Source organism: Parus major, chromosome 2 (assembly GCF_001522545.3).
Source record: "Parus major isolate Abel chromosome 2, Parus_major1.1, whole genome shotgun sequence".
Classification (NCBI taxonomy): Eukaryota; Metazoa; Chordata; class Aves; order Passeriformes; family Paridae; genus Parus; species Parus major.
The window spans coordinates 139189905-139209490 of record NC_031769.1 but is presented as its reverse complement, the minus strand read 5'-3'; the positions used below and the strand labels follow the sequence as shown (position 1 = coordinate 139209490).

Below are 19586 nucleotides of genomic sequence, written 5' to 3'. Positions count from 1 at the left end.
ACTATTTTTGCAAATTTAAATACCAAGCCACTTTGTGTACTGCCTTTTTTCCTTTGTATGCCAGAAAGTCCCTCTATAAATTGTTCCCTGTGGGCTTGGTATTGCTTTGAAATATTGCTGGTGGTCCCTAGTCTCAGACAGATGGTGGTTTCTAACATTTAAATGACTTGTTGCACTTCAAATACCTTAAAATGAAATACTAGAATATATGTTTCTACTGCTAATATATTGAACTACTAGCATTGTGACTAATTTCTCTCCCATGTGTGTATCTTTACAGGTTCAGTGCTGAGCTGATCTTCATTACCTTAAAATATTTGGTAGAAGAAAGAAAATATGGAAAAAGGGAATGAAAGTGTGTGTCACACCTAGTTGATTTGTGTCGTTGAGTGAAAATAAAGGTCAGTGTTGGCAGTAATTCTCCTCTTAGTGATATTCAGTTTTCCTAAATGAGAGCCAGAGGGGAAAAAAACAACTTCAGTAAAGCCTGTCTTAAGAGATGAGCAAGGAAGAGAGCCCACAAAATAGCCTGTAATAGTGACATGTTCTGAACTAGAAATGGTACAAGTAGTATTGCAATTGTAACTGCTCTCAGTTCTGGAGTTTCCAGCAGCTGACCAGAGCCTCCAGATGAAGTCCAGCTGCAAGAATTTCTGTGCAAGTATCACACCTGGCACCCACAATATGCAGAACTGGAGCCCCACAGATGCTCTGTTATGGAAGGGGTTCATCATTTTTCCTAGCAATACCACAAAGTAAAAAACTGCATAATTGTTGTATGTTTTACAGTTTTCTTTGTTCTAAATGAGTTTCACGTGCAATTGTTGGGGGAAGGGAGCAGTTGTGGGCAAAGTCCATTCTGGATTTCTGCATTTTGTTTGCACGTGTTCATTGAGCAGCGCTTTCCCTTTACTGTGACTCACACTTTCTTCAGGCACTGCTACTTGTATAAGGCAATAAGACACAGAAGCTAAATTTAATAGCAGTTTCCACTCGTCCTCTCCAGCGGTGCAAAGGCTGTATGGGAAACAAGACACTGCACAATCAACAGCTTGGTTGTTTCCTATGTGGAAGCAGCCTCCATATGGAAAAACAGCAAGGCCTGAAAAAACATGTAAGTTGTGAGGGCTGCTGAAGGGCAGGCCTGAAGCCCTGGGTATATTTCTTCAGTGTAGCTTATTTTTTTTCTAATTATTTTAATTTGTTTCTCTTTGTTCCCGCTAGACAGCAATATTGTATTAAGTCAGCTCAGTTTATTCAATGTTACAAAAAGGGTCTTAAATGGTGTCCTAGAGGAGTTGCCACCAGTGTTGTTTGGTCCTGCCCGGTCCTGAAAACTGCAGTAGGAAAGTTTTAAGCTAGAGAAGTAAGGAATCTTCTGTGGTTTCATCGTAAGTAGCAATTAAGCAACAAGCATGAACAATGGCCAAGGCAAGTTAATGAGTCTTCAGAAAAACTGATAAAACTGAAAAAAGGGTGTAGAAGGAGGTATGCAAACCTCACTGTACCCAACCCTAGGACTCTGTTGATTGTTTTTCCAGTTAGAGCAGTAGATTGAAGGTACCACCCTTTGCCATGACTTTTGTATTCACAGACCATCAAGGTACAATCTCAGTGCTTGTATTACATGGCTGAGTGAAACAGTTCAGACACATGACCACATCACTACTGGACATGTGTAAACTTGCCTGGGAAGATCACTAGGATTATGTCTAGCACTTTATCACTTTATTCTTTCTATCTTTCCAGAAAGATTTTTTCCTCTTTTCTTTTTGACAGCTTTCTGGTCAAACCCAAGGGCATACTCATTCTGCTCATCATTTATCCTGCTAGACAGAAAATAGTTGCAAAACCCATTAATAGCTGAACACGTGTGTGTGCAGTGCACCCTTTTGGCAATAACAACTTTATTGGGTTTTGTGAGGCCTGAGGGGGATGGATTATGGCCTAGTTAATATGGCTTGCCAGGGGCCTGAAAGTTTGCACTGTTTCAAGGCAGAGCAGGAAAATTAACCATCTTTTGGGGGATGCATCTTCTTCTGTCTGTCCTAAGGACCCCTAAGAAGCTTTTGACTTATATTAACAACAAACAGTTCATTCTCTGATTTCCACAATGCACTCCTCACCTCCCCACTCAATTTTTGTTGTGTCTAACTAGAACTAGAACTTACTGTCATCATTGTAAGTTATGCTAGAGTTCATGTGAGCTCATCAGAACTTTTTTTGTTTGCAGTTTGTAGTAGTGCTAACCTCTGTCTGCCCCAAACCATGACATGTTATTTGTATTACCCTTCCAGTAGTCATGGACAATGCTCACTTATGTGTGACACCATGCAAAGAAGATGAAAGGTGGTTTCTGCTGTAAAGAACTTTTAATCTAAATAAAAGGCAAGAGACAAGGACACAGTGAGACAATGTCAGCAAAAATAAAGAGCTGCTCTTTTCCTTTCATGAGTGTGTTTAGGGAAGGGTGTACTTGTTGGTTATGACTATCCAACAAGAAAATAATCTTCCCTCAAGGTATGAATATTTCACAATGTCTGGAAGAATCCACTTAACAATTCAGGAGCCACCCCATCTGAGGAATGCTGCCTGTGGGCCTTATTTGGCCTCTTCACTACAGGCAGTTCTCTTGCTCAAAGGAGAGAACTACTCTCCCTTCTGCTTTTTTCCAAAGGCAGCTGCTTTCCAGTGTATTTTAATAAGGCCATGTGAGCTACATCATTCCTGGCCAATGTGTTTGGGTAGTGCCTACCAAGATAGGGCCCTAGATGCTGACTGAGGTTTCTTGTTTCTGCTCTGTGTGTCTGATGGTCTCTAAAGCCTTTGTGGTGTGTCTGGTGCTGGCATTAGAGTGACTGGACTGTGGCTAGGACCCATGGAGGCTATCACAATACAAATAACATCAGTAATTAAAGAAACACTGGAGGAGGATTCTTCTGAATTAATTTTGCCTCAGAGTAGATGGGAAAATGGGGAGAAGAAGGGGATTAGACAAACTCTGTCTTCCATGCTGCATTTTCTTTTCCTGGCCAATTCCAGATTAAGGAAGTAGGACAGCGTGGAAAAACCGTGCCTATCGCAGGAGTTGTGTTCACAACCTGGGCTGTTTCTGGGCTCACTCTGGCTGCAAGACAAAGCACCCTGGCCTATCCCTGGCTTGCCTGCTCCCGCTCATCCAGGGTGAAGTTGGGTCACAGCCCCTCACCACTGCCACGAGGCACGCTCGTGTGAGCAGCCACAATGGCTTTGCTGATGCGCAGGAACTTGCTTGGAGGTCACAACTTACTGGAGCCCACTTTTACTGGTCCCGTGTTCATGTGCCAAGCTGGTGGCTGGCAGTGGAGTACGACCTTGGCTGCCTTTGGGGAGACATTCATCTATAGCTTCTTTTTATCCCTGAAGCCACCTACACAGCGCAGCTGTAGCAGCACAGGCTCTTGTAGGGCTCGTATATCTGAGCCCCCTCAAAACTGCCTCTTCCAGGGATGATGTTTTCTCCTCTGTGAAGCCAAGGCTAACAGCATCAAGGCAAATCATGCCTTGCAAACTCAGGCAAACAGCTTTATTTAAGTACAGTGGGAATTTGTATTCTGGCAGCTACACTGATGACTTGGATCTTAGAGGAGAAATTGAGCAAACCTCCAGTGCTGACAAGGCAGAGGGATTTCTTAAAGTTGCATTTTTTAATTTCTGTAACTAATATATGAGGAGCTTTTTAAATGTCTTGAGGGGAGGCAGGGGCAGGAGGGAGCCAGGGAAAGAAGTAATGAAGAAGAGAGGCAATACTTTGCCCATGCCTTATAACTGAAACCACAGTCAGCTGCTAGACCCCCTGTGTGACACTCGGGAATCATGGCTCTCCTATCACTAATTTACCAGACAAAAGCATTCTCTGCATTGCAACATAGAGCCTTTTGTAGACCATCAGAAGAATCGATGGTTGAAACCCCCAGCCCTGAAGGACTCTGCAATCCAAGCTGGCAACCAACCAGCTGCTGTGGGATTTGCCCCTGGGAATGCCTTGCCTTTTGTGTTTTCCTTTGAGCTGTGACCACATTTCACTTTGATTAGTCATGTTTCTTTTTTTGGGCTTTCTTCTTTTTGATTTGTGCTTATTGGTCTTTCTGGATTTTTTGTGCCTTGTTCATCAGACACCGGTCTGTTGCAGCGTGACGTGCAGTCCTGGAGTAGGGGGAAACAACGAGAGTGTCCATTATATGTGAGGATCACTACAGGTGCTGACACTTGTGCCAACCTCCACATGTGCTTTGCCTGCCCTGGTCTGCAGGCAGGAGGAAGCCAGATGGTTTTGATGTGCATATACAAGTGACTGTCCTCACCTACTTCGACACTTTTAACAGAAAGATTGAAGCCTGTCAAGCAAACTCCTGGTTCTCTCAAGACTTAATTACTCACCAGTTTCTTCTGTGCTGGAGGGCTTGTTTGCCAAACAGCAAGTTTACAAGCAAAAGAAACATCAAGCTGCTTTTATTTTTCTGATCAAATCCAACTACCAAAGTTTAGTTTCTACCCTGGCATTTATGCCAGGTCATACTACATCCAGTCACAGCTCTGTTGGTATGGAAGAGTACTTTAAGCACACAGAAAGAAAAACCCTTACAAAAGCAAACTACATGTTTTACATGTCTACTAGAAGGAAACGTTTAAAATCATCTATACAAGCACTGCTTTGGCCTCAAAAGGTGTTCTGGTATTAAAAATTCCATTAGTCCATTTTGCAGGCTAGGGAAGTACAAGGATGACTTTTCAGGTCACCTTCTCCAAACCTGTGTGGTGATTAGATGGAACAAAATGGACCATCCAGGATGGACAGACTGGAGCAAGGAAACAGCACAGCAGTAGCCTTTAAACACAGCACACTGTGCACAGTAGTACCACGAGGCAGGGCAGGCAGCCGGGGCGTGTAGAGCTCTCCATGAGCAGCCGGGTGAGTCTTGCCATCCTGAAGGAGGTCTGTGATCAGTCTTCACTTTGTTGTGCCCCCGTTTCCCATGGCTCAGTGTAGAGTGCTCTGGGAAAGCCTGTCGTGTAAAGCATAAAATTTCACAGAATTACAGAATTTCTAGGGTGGGAAGGGACCTCTGGAGATCATCTAGTCCAACCCCCTGGCAAGGCAGGGTCACCTAGAGCAGGGCACACATCTACTTTGAGACAGAACTGAAACCAAATGGAAAAGGTACCAGAACACATTCCCACTCACCCTATGCAAAGTCGCCAGAACGAGATGCTAACAGAGCACCTCCGCAATCACGCAGTTAGTTTATCAAGGCGCGGGACCCTAGTTCAGCTCTTTACCGAAGCACTTCCCTTTCGGTGAGCGGTGACCGAACTCCTCCCCCCGCGCGGAACGGGGCCGGCGGGAGCGGCGGCGGCGATGGAGCCGGCGCTGGGCCCGGAATTCGAGGATTCCCTGTTCGCGCCGAGCCGGGAGCGGCGGGAGGGCGGCGGGGACGGGGCTCGGTGCGGCGCCAGGCACTGCGAGCCCCGCGTGAGGAGCCGGGACGGCGGGAGGGCGGGCCGCGACGGGTCTGTGTGTGCTCTGTGTGCCTGTGTGTGTTGTGTGTGTGTGTGCTGTGTGCCCTGTGTGTGCTCTCTGTGTGCTGTCTGTGTGCCCTATATGTGTCCTGTGTGTGCTCTGTGTGTGCTCCGTGCCCGCAGTGTTTCCGCGGCCCGTCACGGCTCTGTGTGTGCTCTGTGCCCGCAGTGGTTCCACAGCGCGGCTGACGGCGGGGAAGGCGCCGGCGGGATCACGACCAGCAAGTTCCGGGCGGACTGGGCGTTCCGGCAGCGGGACTTCGAGGTATATTCCAGGGCGCTCGCACGGGCCGGGGAAATGTGGGGTCACAGACTGGGGCGCCCTGCAGTCCCCGATGTGCTGCGCCCGGGTGAACGTACATCGTGTACCGCGGCCTGCGGGTCTGGCGGCTGTGCCGCGTTAATCCCGCTCCTGCTTCGGGCAGAACGCGGGGCAGGGCCGAGCAGAGCCGGGCCGCGGAGATCTGTGTCCGGGCACGATCCAGCCCGGAGCAAACTGGGCAGGAACGCGGCGCTGCCCCGGAACTGATTGCAGGCGGGCGGGCGGGAGCAGGGCAGCGGTGAGGCCGCGAGCAGAGTGGGGTGTGAGGCGGCGAGCAGAGCGGGGTGTGAGGCCGCGAGCAGAGCGGGGTGTGTGGCCGGGGAAGTCACGGTCACAGTTTGGCATGTGGGTTTCTCAGCGCCTGGGGATGATGCCGTGTCGCACAAAGGCTGTCAGATGGCTGGCACCACGTGGCTGCGGGTCACCTTTCTCAGAGCTCCCCCCGCTGTCAGATGGAAGCGGTAGTGGCCGTCAGGCTCCTGCCGGTCGCGGAGCTGCCTCTGCGTGGCTTGTGCCGGTTCTCTGCCGCCCCTGCTCGCTCCGGAAGGCCGCTTGTACCTTTGCCGTGCCTGGATGTTGCCCGTGTCTGTTCCTGCCCGCGGTGGTCCCACACCTGCCCTCACTGTGTGCGTCCTTAGCCGCCTTCCTCATCAGCGGTGCTCTCCTGCCTTTTGCAGTCCTAGTTGCAGGATCTAGGTTTTCATTACCTTGTTTTCTTGTCGAAATCAGCATCTCCAGGCTTTGTTTCAGGTGTAGCTTCCCTCTTCCAGCCTATGGTTTGCATTATAGGCTCCCTGATTTCAAAGCCCTCCAGGTGACTTCTGACTCTACTCTTCCTCCTAGCCCATCGGATTTGTAGATCTTCTTGTACCTTAGTTGGCACTCATCCTAATGTTAGTCCAGCACTACTGCAGCCCTCTGTATACCTGGCTAGATTTTCTAGTCTCAGCTGAGATGTCCTGAAGGGATTCATAAAAGGGTGCTGATAGCAGAACTGACTCAGGCTATGGTCAGATATAGCTGCTGACCTCCAGGAGAAGCAGATTTCTCCTTGCTGTGGTTCCCAGTCAGGAGAGAAAAACACCTCCTCAGTTCTGCTAAATAAAATAGACTATTGCTTCCTAACTTTTCTGTTGCAGTGATTTACGTTGGAAATATTTTCAGTTTTATTGCTAACTTAGATCTCCGGTGGAACAAGAACCAGAGCTTGATTGCACATAAAATTACCAGTTTGGAACTATTGACCTTAGAAAGGGGGCTGGAAATATGTAAATAGGGGTAGTAATCTCTTCTCTCATTGTCAGTTTTTTTTTACTTTAGGATAGGCCACTTGATAGGAAATGTCAAGGACAACAGAGATCTAAGCTGTGCCCATTTTTAGGATAGAGGTGACTGTAGAATCTGATTGGGATTCATAATGCCTGAACCTTGCCAGGTTATATCCCTTTGTCACATAACAAGGCAAACAGGGTTGTCCTCAACCCTCTGATCCATTTTCACCAGTGGCTGCTGCATGCACTGAGCAGAGGGGAGCTCCCTCTTTTGCTCAAGGATGAATGTGAGCTCAGCATCAGGAAAGAAAAATATTTCAGCTGTTTTGCTAGGAACTATTGAGGGTGTGTCTCCTAGCTCTTTCTGTTGGAACCATTAAAGTTTGCAAGGAATAATTAAATACTGATTTTGAGAGATGGAAGAATGAGCACTGCTGTTTAGTCTTCTCTCTGAGCACTTACACAAAGGGAGAGAAATCAAGATTCCAGACTTAGCTTCACTGAATACTTAATTTAATGTATTTAAATGTTAATTGGAGTCCTGGTGAGTGCCCTGAGCATTAAGCTGCAGAAGTATTGCTCATTCTTGCCTTTTTCTTTAGCCCAATTAATATTTATTTCAAATACATTAAAACCCGCCTATGGGAACAATGGAGATTCATCTTCTTTGTGGTATTCTCGACTTACTGATTATTTGAGGTTCAGACCTTCCCATGGAGAATGTCATGGTTTTGAAACAAGGCCCCACAGATTTTGGATGAGCACTCAGATCACTGAGCTGGGGGGAAAGATGCTTTGTGTCACATATTACCCAGGTCAGTAGATGATCCCTTCTGGATCAAGCCTGGTGGGAGAGAGGTGGACAGATGTGTGGTGAATCCTGCTTGGGCCTCAGCACGAGTTAGAATTGTGGCTGCTCATCACCATCTAGACTTGGCTGTGTAGTACTGGGTCTACAGGTAGTACCTGAGTCTGGAGAACTGCAAATGTGTGGACTTCAGGTTCTGAATTTCCTTTGTGACTGTAGTCTTAAAGTGCTGTCAGGCTTGCTTTTAAATGCAAATCTCTCCCTGTTTTGTTTGCTTTTCTTCCTGTCGACACTCCTAGAAAGCCCTGTGTGAATACTCGGAGTGCCTGCTGCTCTTACCTGCCAGCAACATTGCAATGAGACGCGATGTCCAGGAGGGCCAGGCTCGGTGTTTATCTCGCCTGGGAAGGCACAAGGAGGCTCTGGATATTGCAGAAAAAATGGTAAATAACACAGTCTTTCTTTTAGGCTTTGAATATGAAAACATTGCCAATGGTTCTTTTATACTGACCATTTTCTGGAAAAATAATTTTCATGTGTATAATCCTTCAGGATGTTCAGTACTCGGAGTATTTGGTAAACAGAGGGTAACTGTCACTGCAGATATAATCACTCTTTAGAAACTGGAACACCCTGTACCACAATGAGCTCCCTGTGCAGGGAAACTGGTAGTCCTGGAAGGGACTAAATATCATGCTCTGCCAGGCAGAATTAATGCAATGTAATAGGAATTATAAGAAAGGGAATAAATGAGTGCTAAAATCTTTCCACTATACGAGTGGCAGTTCAAAACTCCCTTTTATTTCCATATACTTGCTGCCAAACTGCCACCAAGAAGAGTATCTAGCCAGAAATTGAGTTTTTCCCATAAAGGAAAAAGTCCAGCAGCTCTGAAGTCTGCTGGAATATTATTGATGCTTTTTATTTTATATAAAAGGTATTTATGATGCAAAGAAAGGCAGCTGTAGAACACTACAAAGGCAAATAAACAAATGACAGCATTTAGGACCTTCTTGCCTCTCAGACTGGGACAAGGCTGCTAGAGGAAATGCTGTCAGATTGATTGTGCAAGATCTATTGTATCATTTTAAATTAAGAGCACCATTTTGTAAAGTTTAAAAATTACCTTGTGATATTTGTATGTCATTATTCAGGGAGACATTTTCTTAGGCTCTGAAGGATGATTCTGTCCTACTCCTTTTTAATCTATCATCTTTTGTTTCTAGAGAAACAGCGCTACTAACACAGATCACTTAACGACGGTTCTCAACCTGCAGTTTTCCATTTACCAGGATCTGGAAAATGTGGAAAAAAAGATGATGTGCCTGCAGCAACTGATCTGCTTACATCCTTTCAATCCCTGGTTCTGGAAATTACTTGCTGAAGCTTATATGAGCCTTTTACAGAAATTGTCTCCATTGGTCATTCCAGAAGCAAATCTAAATCACTCTGAAGAGGTTTGTGTAAGTAATGGCAGTTTCAGAACATCGACTGGCAGAGAGATTAATTTGCAGCCTCACAGATGTGATGGCCAGAAAGAAGGCCCTTGGTTCAGCCTTGCTGCAGAAACAAAGGAGGAGAATGCAGTGACTTGTCCCAGCAGCCAAGTGATGAAAGAATTCCTCTGCACTTCAGGAGAGCTGGAGTGGACCGACAAAGAGAAATGTGCAGACTCCAAGTCCTGGAAGCAGAACATGTTAAAGAAGGTTGGGATAAAAGCATGTGCCTCATTTATTAGAGCAAGGTAACTAACTCTATGTATTCTTAGAATAATGTTAAGTTCTCTCAGTCAAGAATGATGTAAAGCATATTTTTCCCAGTTGTTTTCAGTTTGCATTTTCAATTTAAATGTTTGTTTTCAGTTTGCATTTTCAATTTAAATGTTTGTTTCAGAGTTGGCAACACTAACTTAGAAACACTCTACTGTTGCTTCAGATCTAAAAAGCAAAATCTACTTAGTGTGGTGGCTGTGAAGAGTCTGAATCTGAGTGGAAAGAGGAAACCAGTGTCATGCATGGTTGAGAAGTAGAATTTTTTAATGAGCTTATAATGTGAATCTTTTCAAGTAATTATATACAAAAGGGTCTGTTCTTCAACAAATGCTCCTGCTAGACCTGGTCTGGTATTAAAGATGCAGTAGCAGAAGTGCCCCAAAGGGAAGGCATAGCCAGTCTTCCTTCTGCGAGTGCCACCTGTCTTATTTGCTTGAAGCCTCATGCTTGAGTGAAAATGTATTTTATAATAATACCCCAATCTGCATAATGGATGAGGCTGGAAAATGAACTCCGTGACAGCTGATTGACAGGGCTGCATTAAAATGTTCTTTCCTTTTCTTTTCCCTCTTCCTAAAACTCTTGCATACAGCAAAAATCCCCAAAACATAATCTTTCAAAGAGATAATTAGGAACTGGTTTTGTTAAAATAATCTTGGACGGTTTTTCCCCCTCTTGCCTCTCAGTAATGTATCAGTCATTGAATGTTTTTAAAGGCATCTTATCAATATCCAGAAATGTTTACAGAGAACACTTTATAACTGCCCTGCTGGGGCAAGATTTAAGAAATGAAAAAAGCCCAAATAGTAGCTTTTAACTGTACTCAGACTAAGAGACAAAGACTTTAATTGCTCCTTGGAAGAAGTTCATTGATTTAGTACTGATAGTGAATATTGAAGGTACATTTCTATTAATAATTTGTGCTGCTTGTTTCAGTGTGTATGGTTCAGAACTGAGACAGTTATAAATTGTGGCATTTCCTTGCTTGGCTGCACAGTTTCACAGAGTGTTACTGTGGCTTATATTTGCAGATACACTTGTCCAGGATAAGCTTCTCCTCTGCCCAAGGTTTATGCACATTGTCTAATATTTTCAGGTCTGAATTTTAAGTGGGATGTAGATGTTGTATAAATGTATGTGCAGGATAAGTTGCACCTGGAAAAGGGATGTTAGTATTGCTTTCTGTAGGAAATAAGGTTCTCTGTTAATGCATCATGAATAATTGACTCTCATAGTTTTGAAAAAAAATTGGAGTATTTTTTTGTTTAATTTTCATTGAAGTTTCATTCTTTTTTATACTGTATTGATGCAAATTTCAAAACAAAAATAGTTTATAAATTAAAAATACTTTGCATTTTTACTTGGAACCAACAAACCATCTGTAAATTCAGCAAAGTTTTCACCAAGAAATTCAGATTTGTAAATTTTGATGTTTATAGTGTTCAGATGAAAATTTTCATACCAGATCTTGAGATCTTTTCCTTAAAAATGCACACTATTATTATAACACCAGCTTCACTTAACTTCAGTAAATGGGATAAAAAAGATTGTTGTTTTTCTTTTTGCATAAAGCTTGAATAAAACACATTTTCAGTAACAACACTGCTAAGTGCTAATGGTGCCTTTATTAAATATTGTGGAATAATAGGATGCCAGGTTGGAAGGGACCTCAAGGGTCATCCTTTCTTGGCAAAAACATGATCTAGGCAAGATGGCCCAGCACCCAGTCTAGCCAAATCTTAAAAATGTCCAACACTGGGAAATCCTCCTTTCTTGAGGAGATTATTCCAATGATTGATCTCATTGTAAAATACTTTCCTCTTGTGTCCAGTTGGAATCTCCCCAGCATTAACATTATACCTATTGTCCTTCATATTTTCCATGTAAAAAGGGAGTCTTCATCTTCTTTGTAGCCACTCTTTAAATACTGAAACATGGTGAGGTCTCCCCTAAGCCTTCTTTTCTCAAGTGTGGACAAACCCAGTTCTCTCAGCCTTTTCCCAAATGGCAGGCTTCCCAGGCCTTTGATCACCTTTGTGGCTCTTCTCTAGACTCTAATAAATTCTCTAAAACTGGTATTTATCCCTGCAATAATGCAATAATTGTGAATTTCATTGAGTTCACAGGAGATAATGGAATATATCTCTGTGGTCCTAGAAGTGCAAAATAAGCATAATACTGTTAATCTGTCTGACAGTGGATTTGAGACAAATGTATAGATACCTGGATATTTCCTCTGCCAACCTGTTTTACCTTCGTATCCTTTGTATGAGGAGGACTGTGGAAAATGTCACTGTTCCTGCTGGTTGAGCAGTTGGTGATGGCCCTGCATGACATCAGCCTCTGTCGTGAGCAGAGTGTGTAACCTTCACCAGTTCATGGTTGTGACTTCTGGGGCACTGCCTGGAACCTAAAACTGGTGAACACTTTTAGGAAATAATCCAGGGTTGGCCTGTGTGGGGAGGACGTTTGATATTTGTCCAAACCCTCACTTTTGTAGCTTTTCAGGTTCCATAGGCTAAAGTGTGCTGCTGTCTTGTTAGGCTGCAGTAAGGACATGGGACACCTGATGAGTCACAGGTCCGAGCCTCACTTTTGAATGGTGTGATGAGTATATGGGCACAAAAATGTTTGCAGAGAGCAACCAGAGCCATTGGCATATTGTTTTTCAAAAATACTTCTCAGTAGTTTTATAGCACAGAAATACAATACCTCAGGTAGATTGATACAGGTGTATTGACTTCTTTGCAGTACGCAAAAGTCAGGAAGAAGCGCTGTTTTAAAGTATTAAAAGTGTTAATGAAAGTATTAAACATTTTTGTTGGTTTTAGGTCTGCTGACTTACTCTTTTCCCAGATGTACCAATTTTTGACTGCCTTTCTCATTCCAGGCTTTTACTTCAGCTTACCCAGTCACAACAGTTGTCCTTTGTGCTAGACAATAACAGAAAAAGTCAAAAGGAAATTGATGACAAAGTGGCTCTACTTGGTTTCGATGAAAACTCCTTGCTGCTGATGACTAAAGTAAGAGGATGTTTCATTGCAGGGTCTCAGTTCTCTGTGTGGATTCAAAGCATGGCACTCCTCTGAGCTAATTACCTGTGCCAGGAAGCATGGGGAATTGGTGTTATCTGGAACTGACAGAGGTGCCTGTAGAGCCCTGGCCTGCGTCACACAGGTGGATCTCTGATCTGCCGAGATTAGCCTTTCAGGAATGTGCAGTGTTGTCAAGTTTCTCACTGGACTTGTATTTGCACATGCATCAGCACTGTGCATTTCCTGGGATGCACATTTTATCTCAGGAGTTGTAGATGCCCCAAAGTGAATCACTAGTTTGAAATGGAAGTGAAGATTACTGTGATGGCCACAGCAGTACTAAACACTTGCATAAAAAGTATTAAATATTTCCAGAAAGAGACTTTATTTCACATTTCTTTGTTTTGTCAAATGTACTGGGTTCTAGTTTAAAAAACAAAACAGAGGAAAGCAATATTGCATTTAATCTCTTCATAGAGATTAAACATTTTTAGTGCTATTTAAAGAGCTTCTGACTTTTATCATAAGGATCAAAATGAAGCCAGTGAGATTCTAACTTTGCTGTCAGCATTACAGCTTTCAGTGTGTGACAGCCAAGCCACTGCTGGGCTGCAGGCAGTTGGAGGGATGGCATCCATGAGTGGGCAGTAGCACACAGGCTACCTCAGGGTTGGGAAAGGCTGGGAAAAGAAACTTCTCTCCTTGCTTCCCTTGCTGGGACAAGAGAACTGCTTGCCCCAGGAGGAGTTCAGTGTTGATGCAAGGTGAGCACCAAATGCAGAGCTGGCATTCAGAGTTCTGCTGCTATTCAGAGTGAAACACTCCTGTGCAAGTGCAGCCAGAAGCTGGAGGGGTGGTGCAGCGCTGAGCTCTGGTCTCAGCTCTCCCTGAATGCAGAATGCCAAGGCAGGCAACTTCATCATGGCTTGGAAACTTCTCCAGGATGGTGTGTGGTTCATGTGACAGGGGCTTTGATTGTAAAGATCTTTTATTAATGCCATGTTTGATGGGTTTCTTTCTGCAAGTTGTCTTCATGATTCCCTTCTTTCTTACTCTTTTTGCAGGCTATGGGGCAGGATCTTATACCAGAAAAACTAAAAGAGGAGTTTCAGGGTGAGGTAAAATGCATAGGCACTTCAGCGTTGTCATCACTGGTGACTGCTTCAGTCATGGAATTTGAAATTAAATGGTTTGGTAATCTCCAAGATGATTTATGCCACTTTGACAGACAATTTTATTCCGATATTTATCTCCCACCTTCAGTAACATAGATTTTTTTGTTGTATTTATTCTTGTATTTCTAAATGATTATGGCATGATACATGCAATAAAGTTCATCTTACATTTTTTTAAAAATTCTTTCTGTATTTCTTTTAAGAATAGATACAAATCTCTGTATTTAAACTGTTAACCTTGCATCCTTTTCTTTGTTCACTGATTTGTTTGCATTTAAAATTATAAGAAAAACAAAAAATCAAGCTTTCAGCTTTCAGAGGTAGCTCTCCATCATCACTCCTCACCAATTTATGTTTGAAGTGCCTGTGATTTTTTTTGAGGCCTGCAATGCTAATGGGATGGAAGCTTCCTTTCTGAAGTCCAATTTTAAAGTTTTGTGGTATCAAATTTAATGTTGTTGCATTTAGAGCCATAGAATGAGCCATTTTCTTAAGTAATTCTTTTAATATTTCTTGATTTACATCATGGTGATTTCCTGTTCAGAGATGGATAGCTAGAAATCTCTAATATATTTATGCTTAGAAGTTGTCAATAACAATACTTCCATATATTATAGGAAGGAAATCTAAGTAATAAATATTTAACTTAAAAACTAGGAGATTTTCTGAAGCCAAGTGTTTGTTGCAGGCATTGAACAAGCTATAGTGTTGTGTTCAGTGTGCTTAGATAAGAAGGAAAAAACTGACAAGGTTGTTTATATGTACTGAAGAGTGTTTAGTCAGAGCATATCCTTTGTTAAAGCCTTCAAGGAAGATCTTTGCTGTGAAAACTGACAGTGTTGTTTCTGCCTCATCCAGCTCCTTCTGTTGTGCTTTCAGTTGATAGTGACAACACTTTGCTTTCTCAAGCACTGGTGCTATGTGCTTTAGACATCTAGAAGAGGGCAAAGATCCTCCTGTTTATTTCACTTGAAATAGTTAACAATTCAGACATACATGGTGTGCTCTTCCCCATCTTCTCTTAAACTGTGAGACTTAATTTTCCTGTAGATTTCTATAAAAGTGTTCGATAATGGATGGATGTAGTTCTTAGACATACTTTTCTGCCCCTTTTCTTCATGTATTCCAGTGTTTTCTTTCTGGAGTACTAAAGAGTGCCAAAACATTAAATAATTCACAATTGAATGATAATTCACCATGTGTGAATTGTATCTGCTACTTCTAGATGAATTTTAAAACTTTGAGATACTGATTAGGGAACCTGTCATGAATCATAGAATGGTTTGGGTTGGAAGGGACATTAAAGTTCCAACCCCACTGCCACAGGTAGGAACACCTTTCACTTGACTTGGGCATCCTGTTCTAGTGTCTCACCATTCTCACAGCAAAGAATTTCTTCCTAATATCTAATGTAAATCTGCCCTCTTAAAGTTTGAATCCATTCCCCCTTGCCCTGTGACTACAGGCCCCTGTAAAATGTCCCTCTCTTAGCTCTCTTTTATCCTCCTTTACGTACTGGAAAGGCCCAGTGAGATGTCCCCAGCGCCTTCTCCAGGCAGCAGAGCACCACTTGTCTCAGCCTTTCCTCATAGGAGAGGTGCTCCATCCCTCTGAACATTTTTGTGGCCTCCTCTGGACTCACTTCAGCAGGGTCATGCCCTTCCTGTGCTGGGGACCCCCGAGCTGGGTGCAGCACTGCAGGTGGGGCCTCACCAGAGCAGAGCAGAGGGGCAGAATCCCCTTCCTCACCCTGCTGCCCATGGGGCTTTAGATGCAGCCCAGGAGAGGTTTGGCTTTCTGGACTGCATGTGCCCATGGCTGGGTCATGCCCAGCCTCTCAGCACCCCCAAGTCTCAGCAGGGCTCTCAGTCTGTTTATCCTGTGGTCTGGATTGATAGCGGTGGTTGCCCTGACCCAGGTGCAGCATCTTGCACTTGGCCGTGCTAAACCTCATGAAATTCTTGAGCTTGTCCAGGTCCCTTCTGGATGGCATCCCATCCTCCAGGTGTGTCAACTGCACCACTCAGCTTGGTGTCATCTGCAAACTTGCTGAGGATGCAGTGGATCCCTTCGTCTGCGTGACTGATGAAGAGATTGAACTCTTGGTGTGGTTTTGCCCTCTGCTAAGTTGACTGAAACTTCTCCAGAAAAATGGAATGTTGCCTTTAGCCACGTCAAATTTGATAGTTTGGCGAGTTAATGTGATTAAACCACATCCTGGTCAGCTGGTTACAAAAGACGATGACTTGGCAAGTATCCTTGGGTGAGTATTAGTGCACTCAGAATGTACCACAGGGGATTTGGTTTAGTCATGAGTGCGCTTTGCTAGGTGGAAACTTCTGTGTGCGTTGGTGCAGCGCTATAGTCAGGTGGCAATGAAGCCCTTGAAGGGCTGGGGATGCTTTTAAGACTAAGAGGTGTCGTAACTCTTCAGAAGAGACTGTCCACAATGTGTTGTAAATTAATTACAATGTTGGCATCAACAGGAGAATCTTACAGCAAAGACAGCAAATGTGGAAAGCTTAATGCTAAATATGTCAGCAAAAAAATGAAACATGGACATTTCCCACTTTCTTAAACTGGAGGTCATGAGTAGCCACATAAAAAGGCTGTAATTTGTTTTGTCTCAGCTGTTAGGACATCAGAAAACAGCTTTTGTGGGGCCAGGTCTGTATAGACATTTAATGGAAACTCACCAAATTATTTGGCTTCACAAATAGCATTGGAACTGTTTTAGCAGCAAATTAAATACTTGCCAAACGTTGTCATTTTGTGACTGAGATGTCCAAAATACACAGCAGCTAGCCAAGGTGATTTGGAAACTTTTTGTTGTCTGTGCAGATTGTTTGACTTGACACTGTCTTTTAAGCCAGGAACACAAAGGTTAACTCCCCACTGGCTCCAGGAGTTAAAGACAAGTGGTAGCTCTTAAGAACAGGACGTATTTTCTAAAACATAAAAATAAAACAAAAATGTTGGTTTAAACTACTGCAAAGAAAAGAAGATGAATGCTGTTCTGAATGTGTCACATAGTTACTGTTCCAAATAACCAGCATTTATTGCACTGGGGCTATAAAATGTTCCTTTGTCCCATTTTTGCCTGGCTATCTCTCATCTCAGCTACTTCGGTTCTTCCTTTTTTGGCCTGTCTCCCTTTTTTGTGCCTCTTCTAACTCCAGTTTTCTGTTTCTGATCATGTCTCAGGAGGGGCTTTGCATTTCCATTTTGCATTGAATGCTTCATTGTTGCTTCTATGTTCTGCCTGTAATAGATTTCATAATTTTACTTCTGCCTGTAATAGATTTCTTCATGATTTGGCTTTTATGATATTATTGTTGGTATGAGTACATGTATCAGTACTCCATTCTGAGTTAAACAGCAAATTTTAGTATTGCAAATTGAAAGTGAGAATCTACTAACAGTTACTGAGGTTTGATTTTGTTATTTTAACGCTTGCTTGTGGTACAGGTGCTTTGGGAAGGACCCTCTGCTGCTGGTTCTGATGCTCCTGAAATGATTGCTGTCTACAAACACCATTATGTGTTTTGCTATTGAGTGTTTGAATGCTGCTGGCTTTAAGGTGAAGGAATGTGTAAGTGCTGTAATTAGTAACATTAACACAGTTTTCATCACAGAATCATCGAATGATTTGGGTTGGAAGGGAACTTCAAAGGTCATCCAGTTCCAACCTTCCTGCCTGGGGGGTTGGCAGGGAACTTTCCACTTCACCAGGTTGCTCAAAGCCCCATCCAACCTGACCTTGAACACTGCCAGTGATGGGGCATCCATAACTTCTCTGGGCAACCTGTTCCAGCGCCTCACCACCCTAATCATAAAAAAATTCTTCCTTGTGTCCAATCTACCTTCTTTCAATTTAAAACCTGTCATCTTGTCACTGGGTGGGGTGTTGACCTTGGCCTGCTGCCAGGTGCCCACCCTGATGATCTATCACACCTCCCCCCCAGAACCACAGGGAAGGAGAAAATAAGATGGATAGAAAAAAAAAACTGTGGTTCACAATAAAGGTAGTTTAACAAAGAAAAAGCAAAGGCTGCACAAGGAAACAAAGGGAAAAAAATATTTATTCTCTATTTTCATCAGCAGGCAGTCATAGTAAAAATGAGGAATCAAGGGTTGTAACATGGAGTCCTGCTTGTGCACCCAGCTTGGAGACACCTTTATTGCTGGCAGTAGCAAAGGGGTTTTAGGTAGTGCCAACTTCTCCTGCCTTCTTTCTGGTACACATACACAAGCTAGACGAAAAATGGAAGCAAACCCATTTTGATAGTCTGGGAACCAGGTGGGACTCTATGGGCTCCCCACCTGGTGAGTGTGGTGATGGCACATGACACAGCCAGTACTTGGTGAGTTCACCCAATTGCCCTTGCAGGATCCACACTCCCTGGGAAGGTAACTAAAACTGGGGACAGTCATTGAGGGGTTCAATAGGTAGGGTAATATGGGGTTCACTGGTGACAGAAATTCTGAAAACTAGAAGAAAATTTGCAGTACTTCTGGACTGCCATCAAGCATCAGGACACAGGACTGTGTCAGGATGAGTGGCTGGAATGCTGGAGGGGAGACCCTGGACCACTGGTCCTGGGGAGGCTGTTTTGATATGAGCCAGTTGACCTTCCTGACTCCTATGTGATACATTTTAAGGCAGAATTGCCTCATAGGGCAAATCCCTGCTCACTATTCTCCATCACCTTCTTGTCCATCACAGGACAAGTTGGAAATAATTTCCAAGATCTGTTGCTCTATCACCTCCCCACGAATGAAGGTGCAGTGAGGGTCCTGGAAAAGGAGAGGGAGTATGGTGTGCAATGGTTGAGGGAGGAGTAACACCTGGATGGTCTTTGTTTTCCAGGAGTAACAGAGTAAGACCAGGGAACTGTCAGTCTCGCAAAGGAAAAAAAAACAAAAAAGCAGCAGTCTGTGGAAGAACTGGCAAACTGGTAACAGTGGACATGGAGAAGGCTGAGCTACTCTAGGAATCTTCTACCTCAGTTTTCACTGGCAACCTCTCCTCTTATGCCTCTTGAGTCTATGGCTCTCAAGGCAGGGACTGGGGAAGCAAAGTCCCTCCTATTGTAAGAGAAGATCAGGGTTGAGAACACCTGAGGGACCTGAGCATACCTAAGTCTGTGGGGCCTGGTGAGACGTGTCCTACAGCCCTGATGGAATTGGCTGGTGTAGTTGCCAAGCTATTCTCCATGATATTTGAAGTCATGGAAGTCAGGTGAAGCCCCAGTGACTGGTAGCAGCCTGTGGAAGAAACAATCAGTGAAATGCTCTTGGGTTCACAGGCAGCAAGCACAGGCTCCTCTGGGTGCCTCCAGTGTTAGCAGCAATTGCAAGTGGGATCTGGTGGGAGTTGTATGTCTGGGCACCAGGATGCACATTCCAAACCACCTCAATGGGCAGCACTTACTCACTGGACACCGGCTGAAAGACCTGCAGGGCTACTTCTGGCTGGGGAAGGGATATGGGGACTCTGGAAAATCCTGGCCAAGCCCAGCCTATTCATCCAGCTTAGTTCCAGGGTGTGAACACAGGGGCAGCTGTGGGTTCCTGGTGCCCTGCAAAACATCCTTTCCTGGTGCACAACAGTCCCTTGGGCGGTGGCACTTGCCTGCTCTCT

At 43.9% G+C, this 19586-nt stretch overlaps 1 protein-coding gene and 1 long non-coding RNA gene across 8 annotated transcripts in view; one reads left to right on the top strand and one right to left on the bottom strand.

The window, feature by feature from the left end:
• The window catches only part of ZHX1 (zinc fingers and homeoboxes 1), a 42318-nt gene extending 28195 nt beyond the window's left edge, over positions 1-14123 (top strand). The window contains exons 1-6 of one of the 7 annotated variants that reach the window (XM_015616998.3): positions 5384-5512; positions 5729-5824; positions 8260-8403; positions 9187-9704; positions 12623-12755; positions 13832-14123. In XM_015616998.3, coding sequence (XP_015472484.1) covers positions 5399-5512; positions 5729-5824; positions 8260-8403; positions 9187-9704; positions 12623-12755; positions 13832-14038 — 1212 coding nt within the window. In that variant the 5' untranslated portion in view covers positions 5384-5398 and the 3' untranslated portion in view covers positions 14039-14123. The other 6 variants (XM_019005527.2, XM_015617000.3, XM_019005535.2 and 3 more) reach the window with 6 other exon arrangements.
• LOC107199684 lies at positions 4475-5396 on the bottom strand. The gene is made up of 2 exons (XR_001519271.2): positions 5225-5396; positions 4475-5045 (listed from the first exon to the last, which is right to left on the bottom strand). It is a non-coding gene; the product is annotated as an uncharacterized LOC107199684 (long non-coding RNA).
• Positions 14124-19586: the final 5463 nt, after the last annotated feature.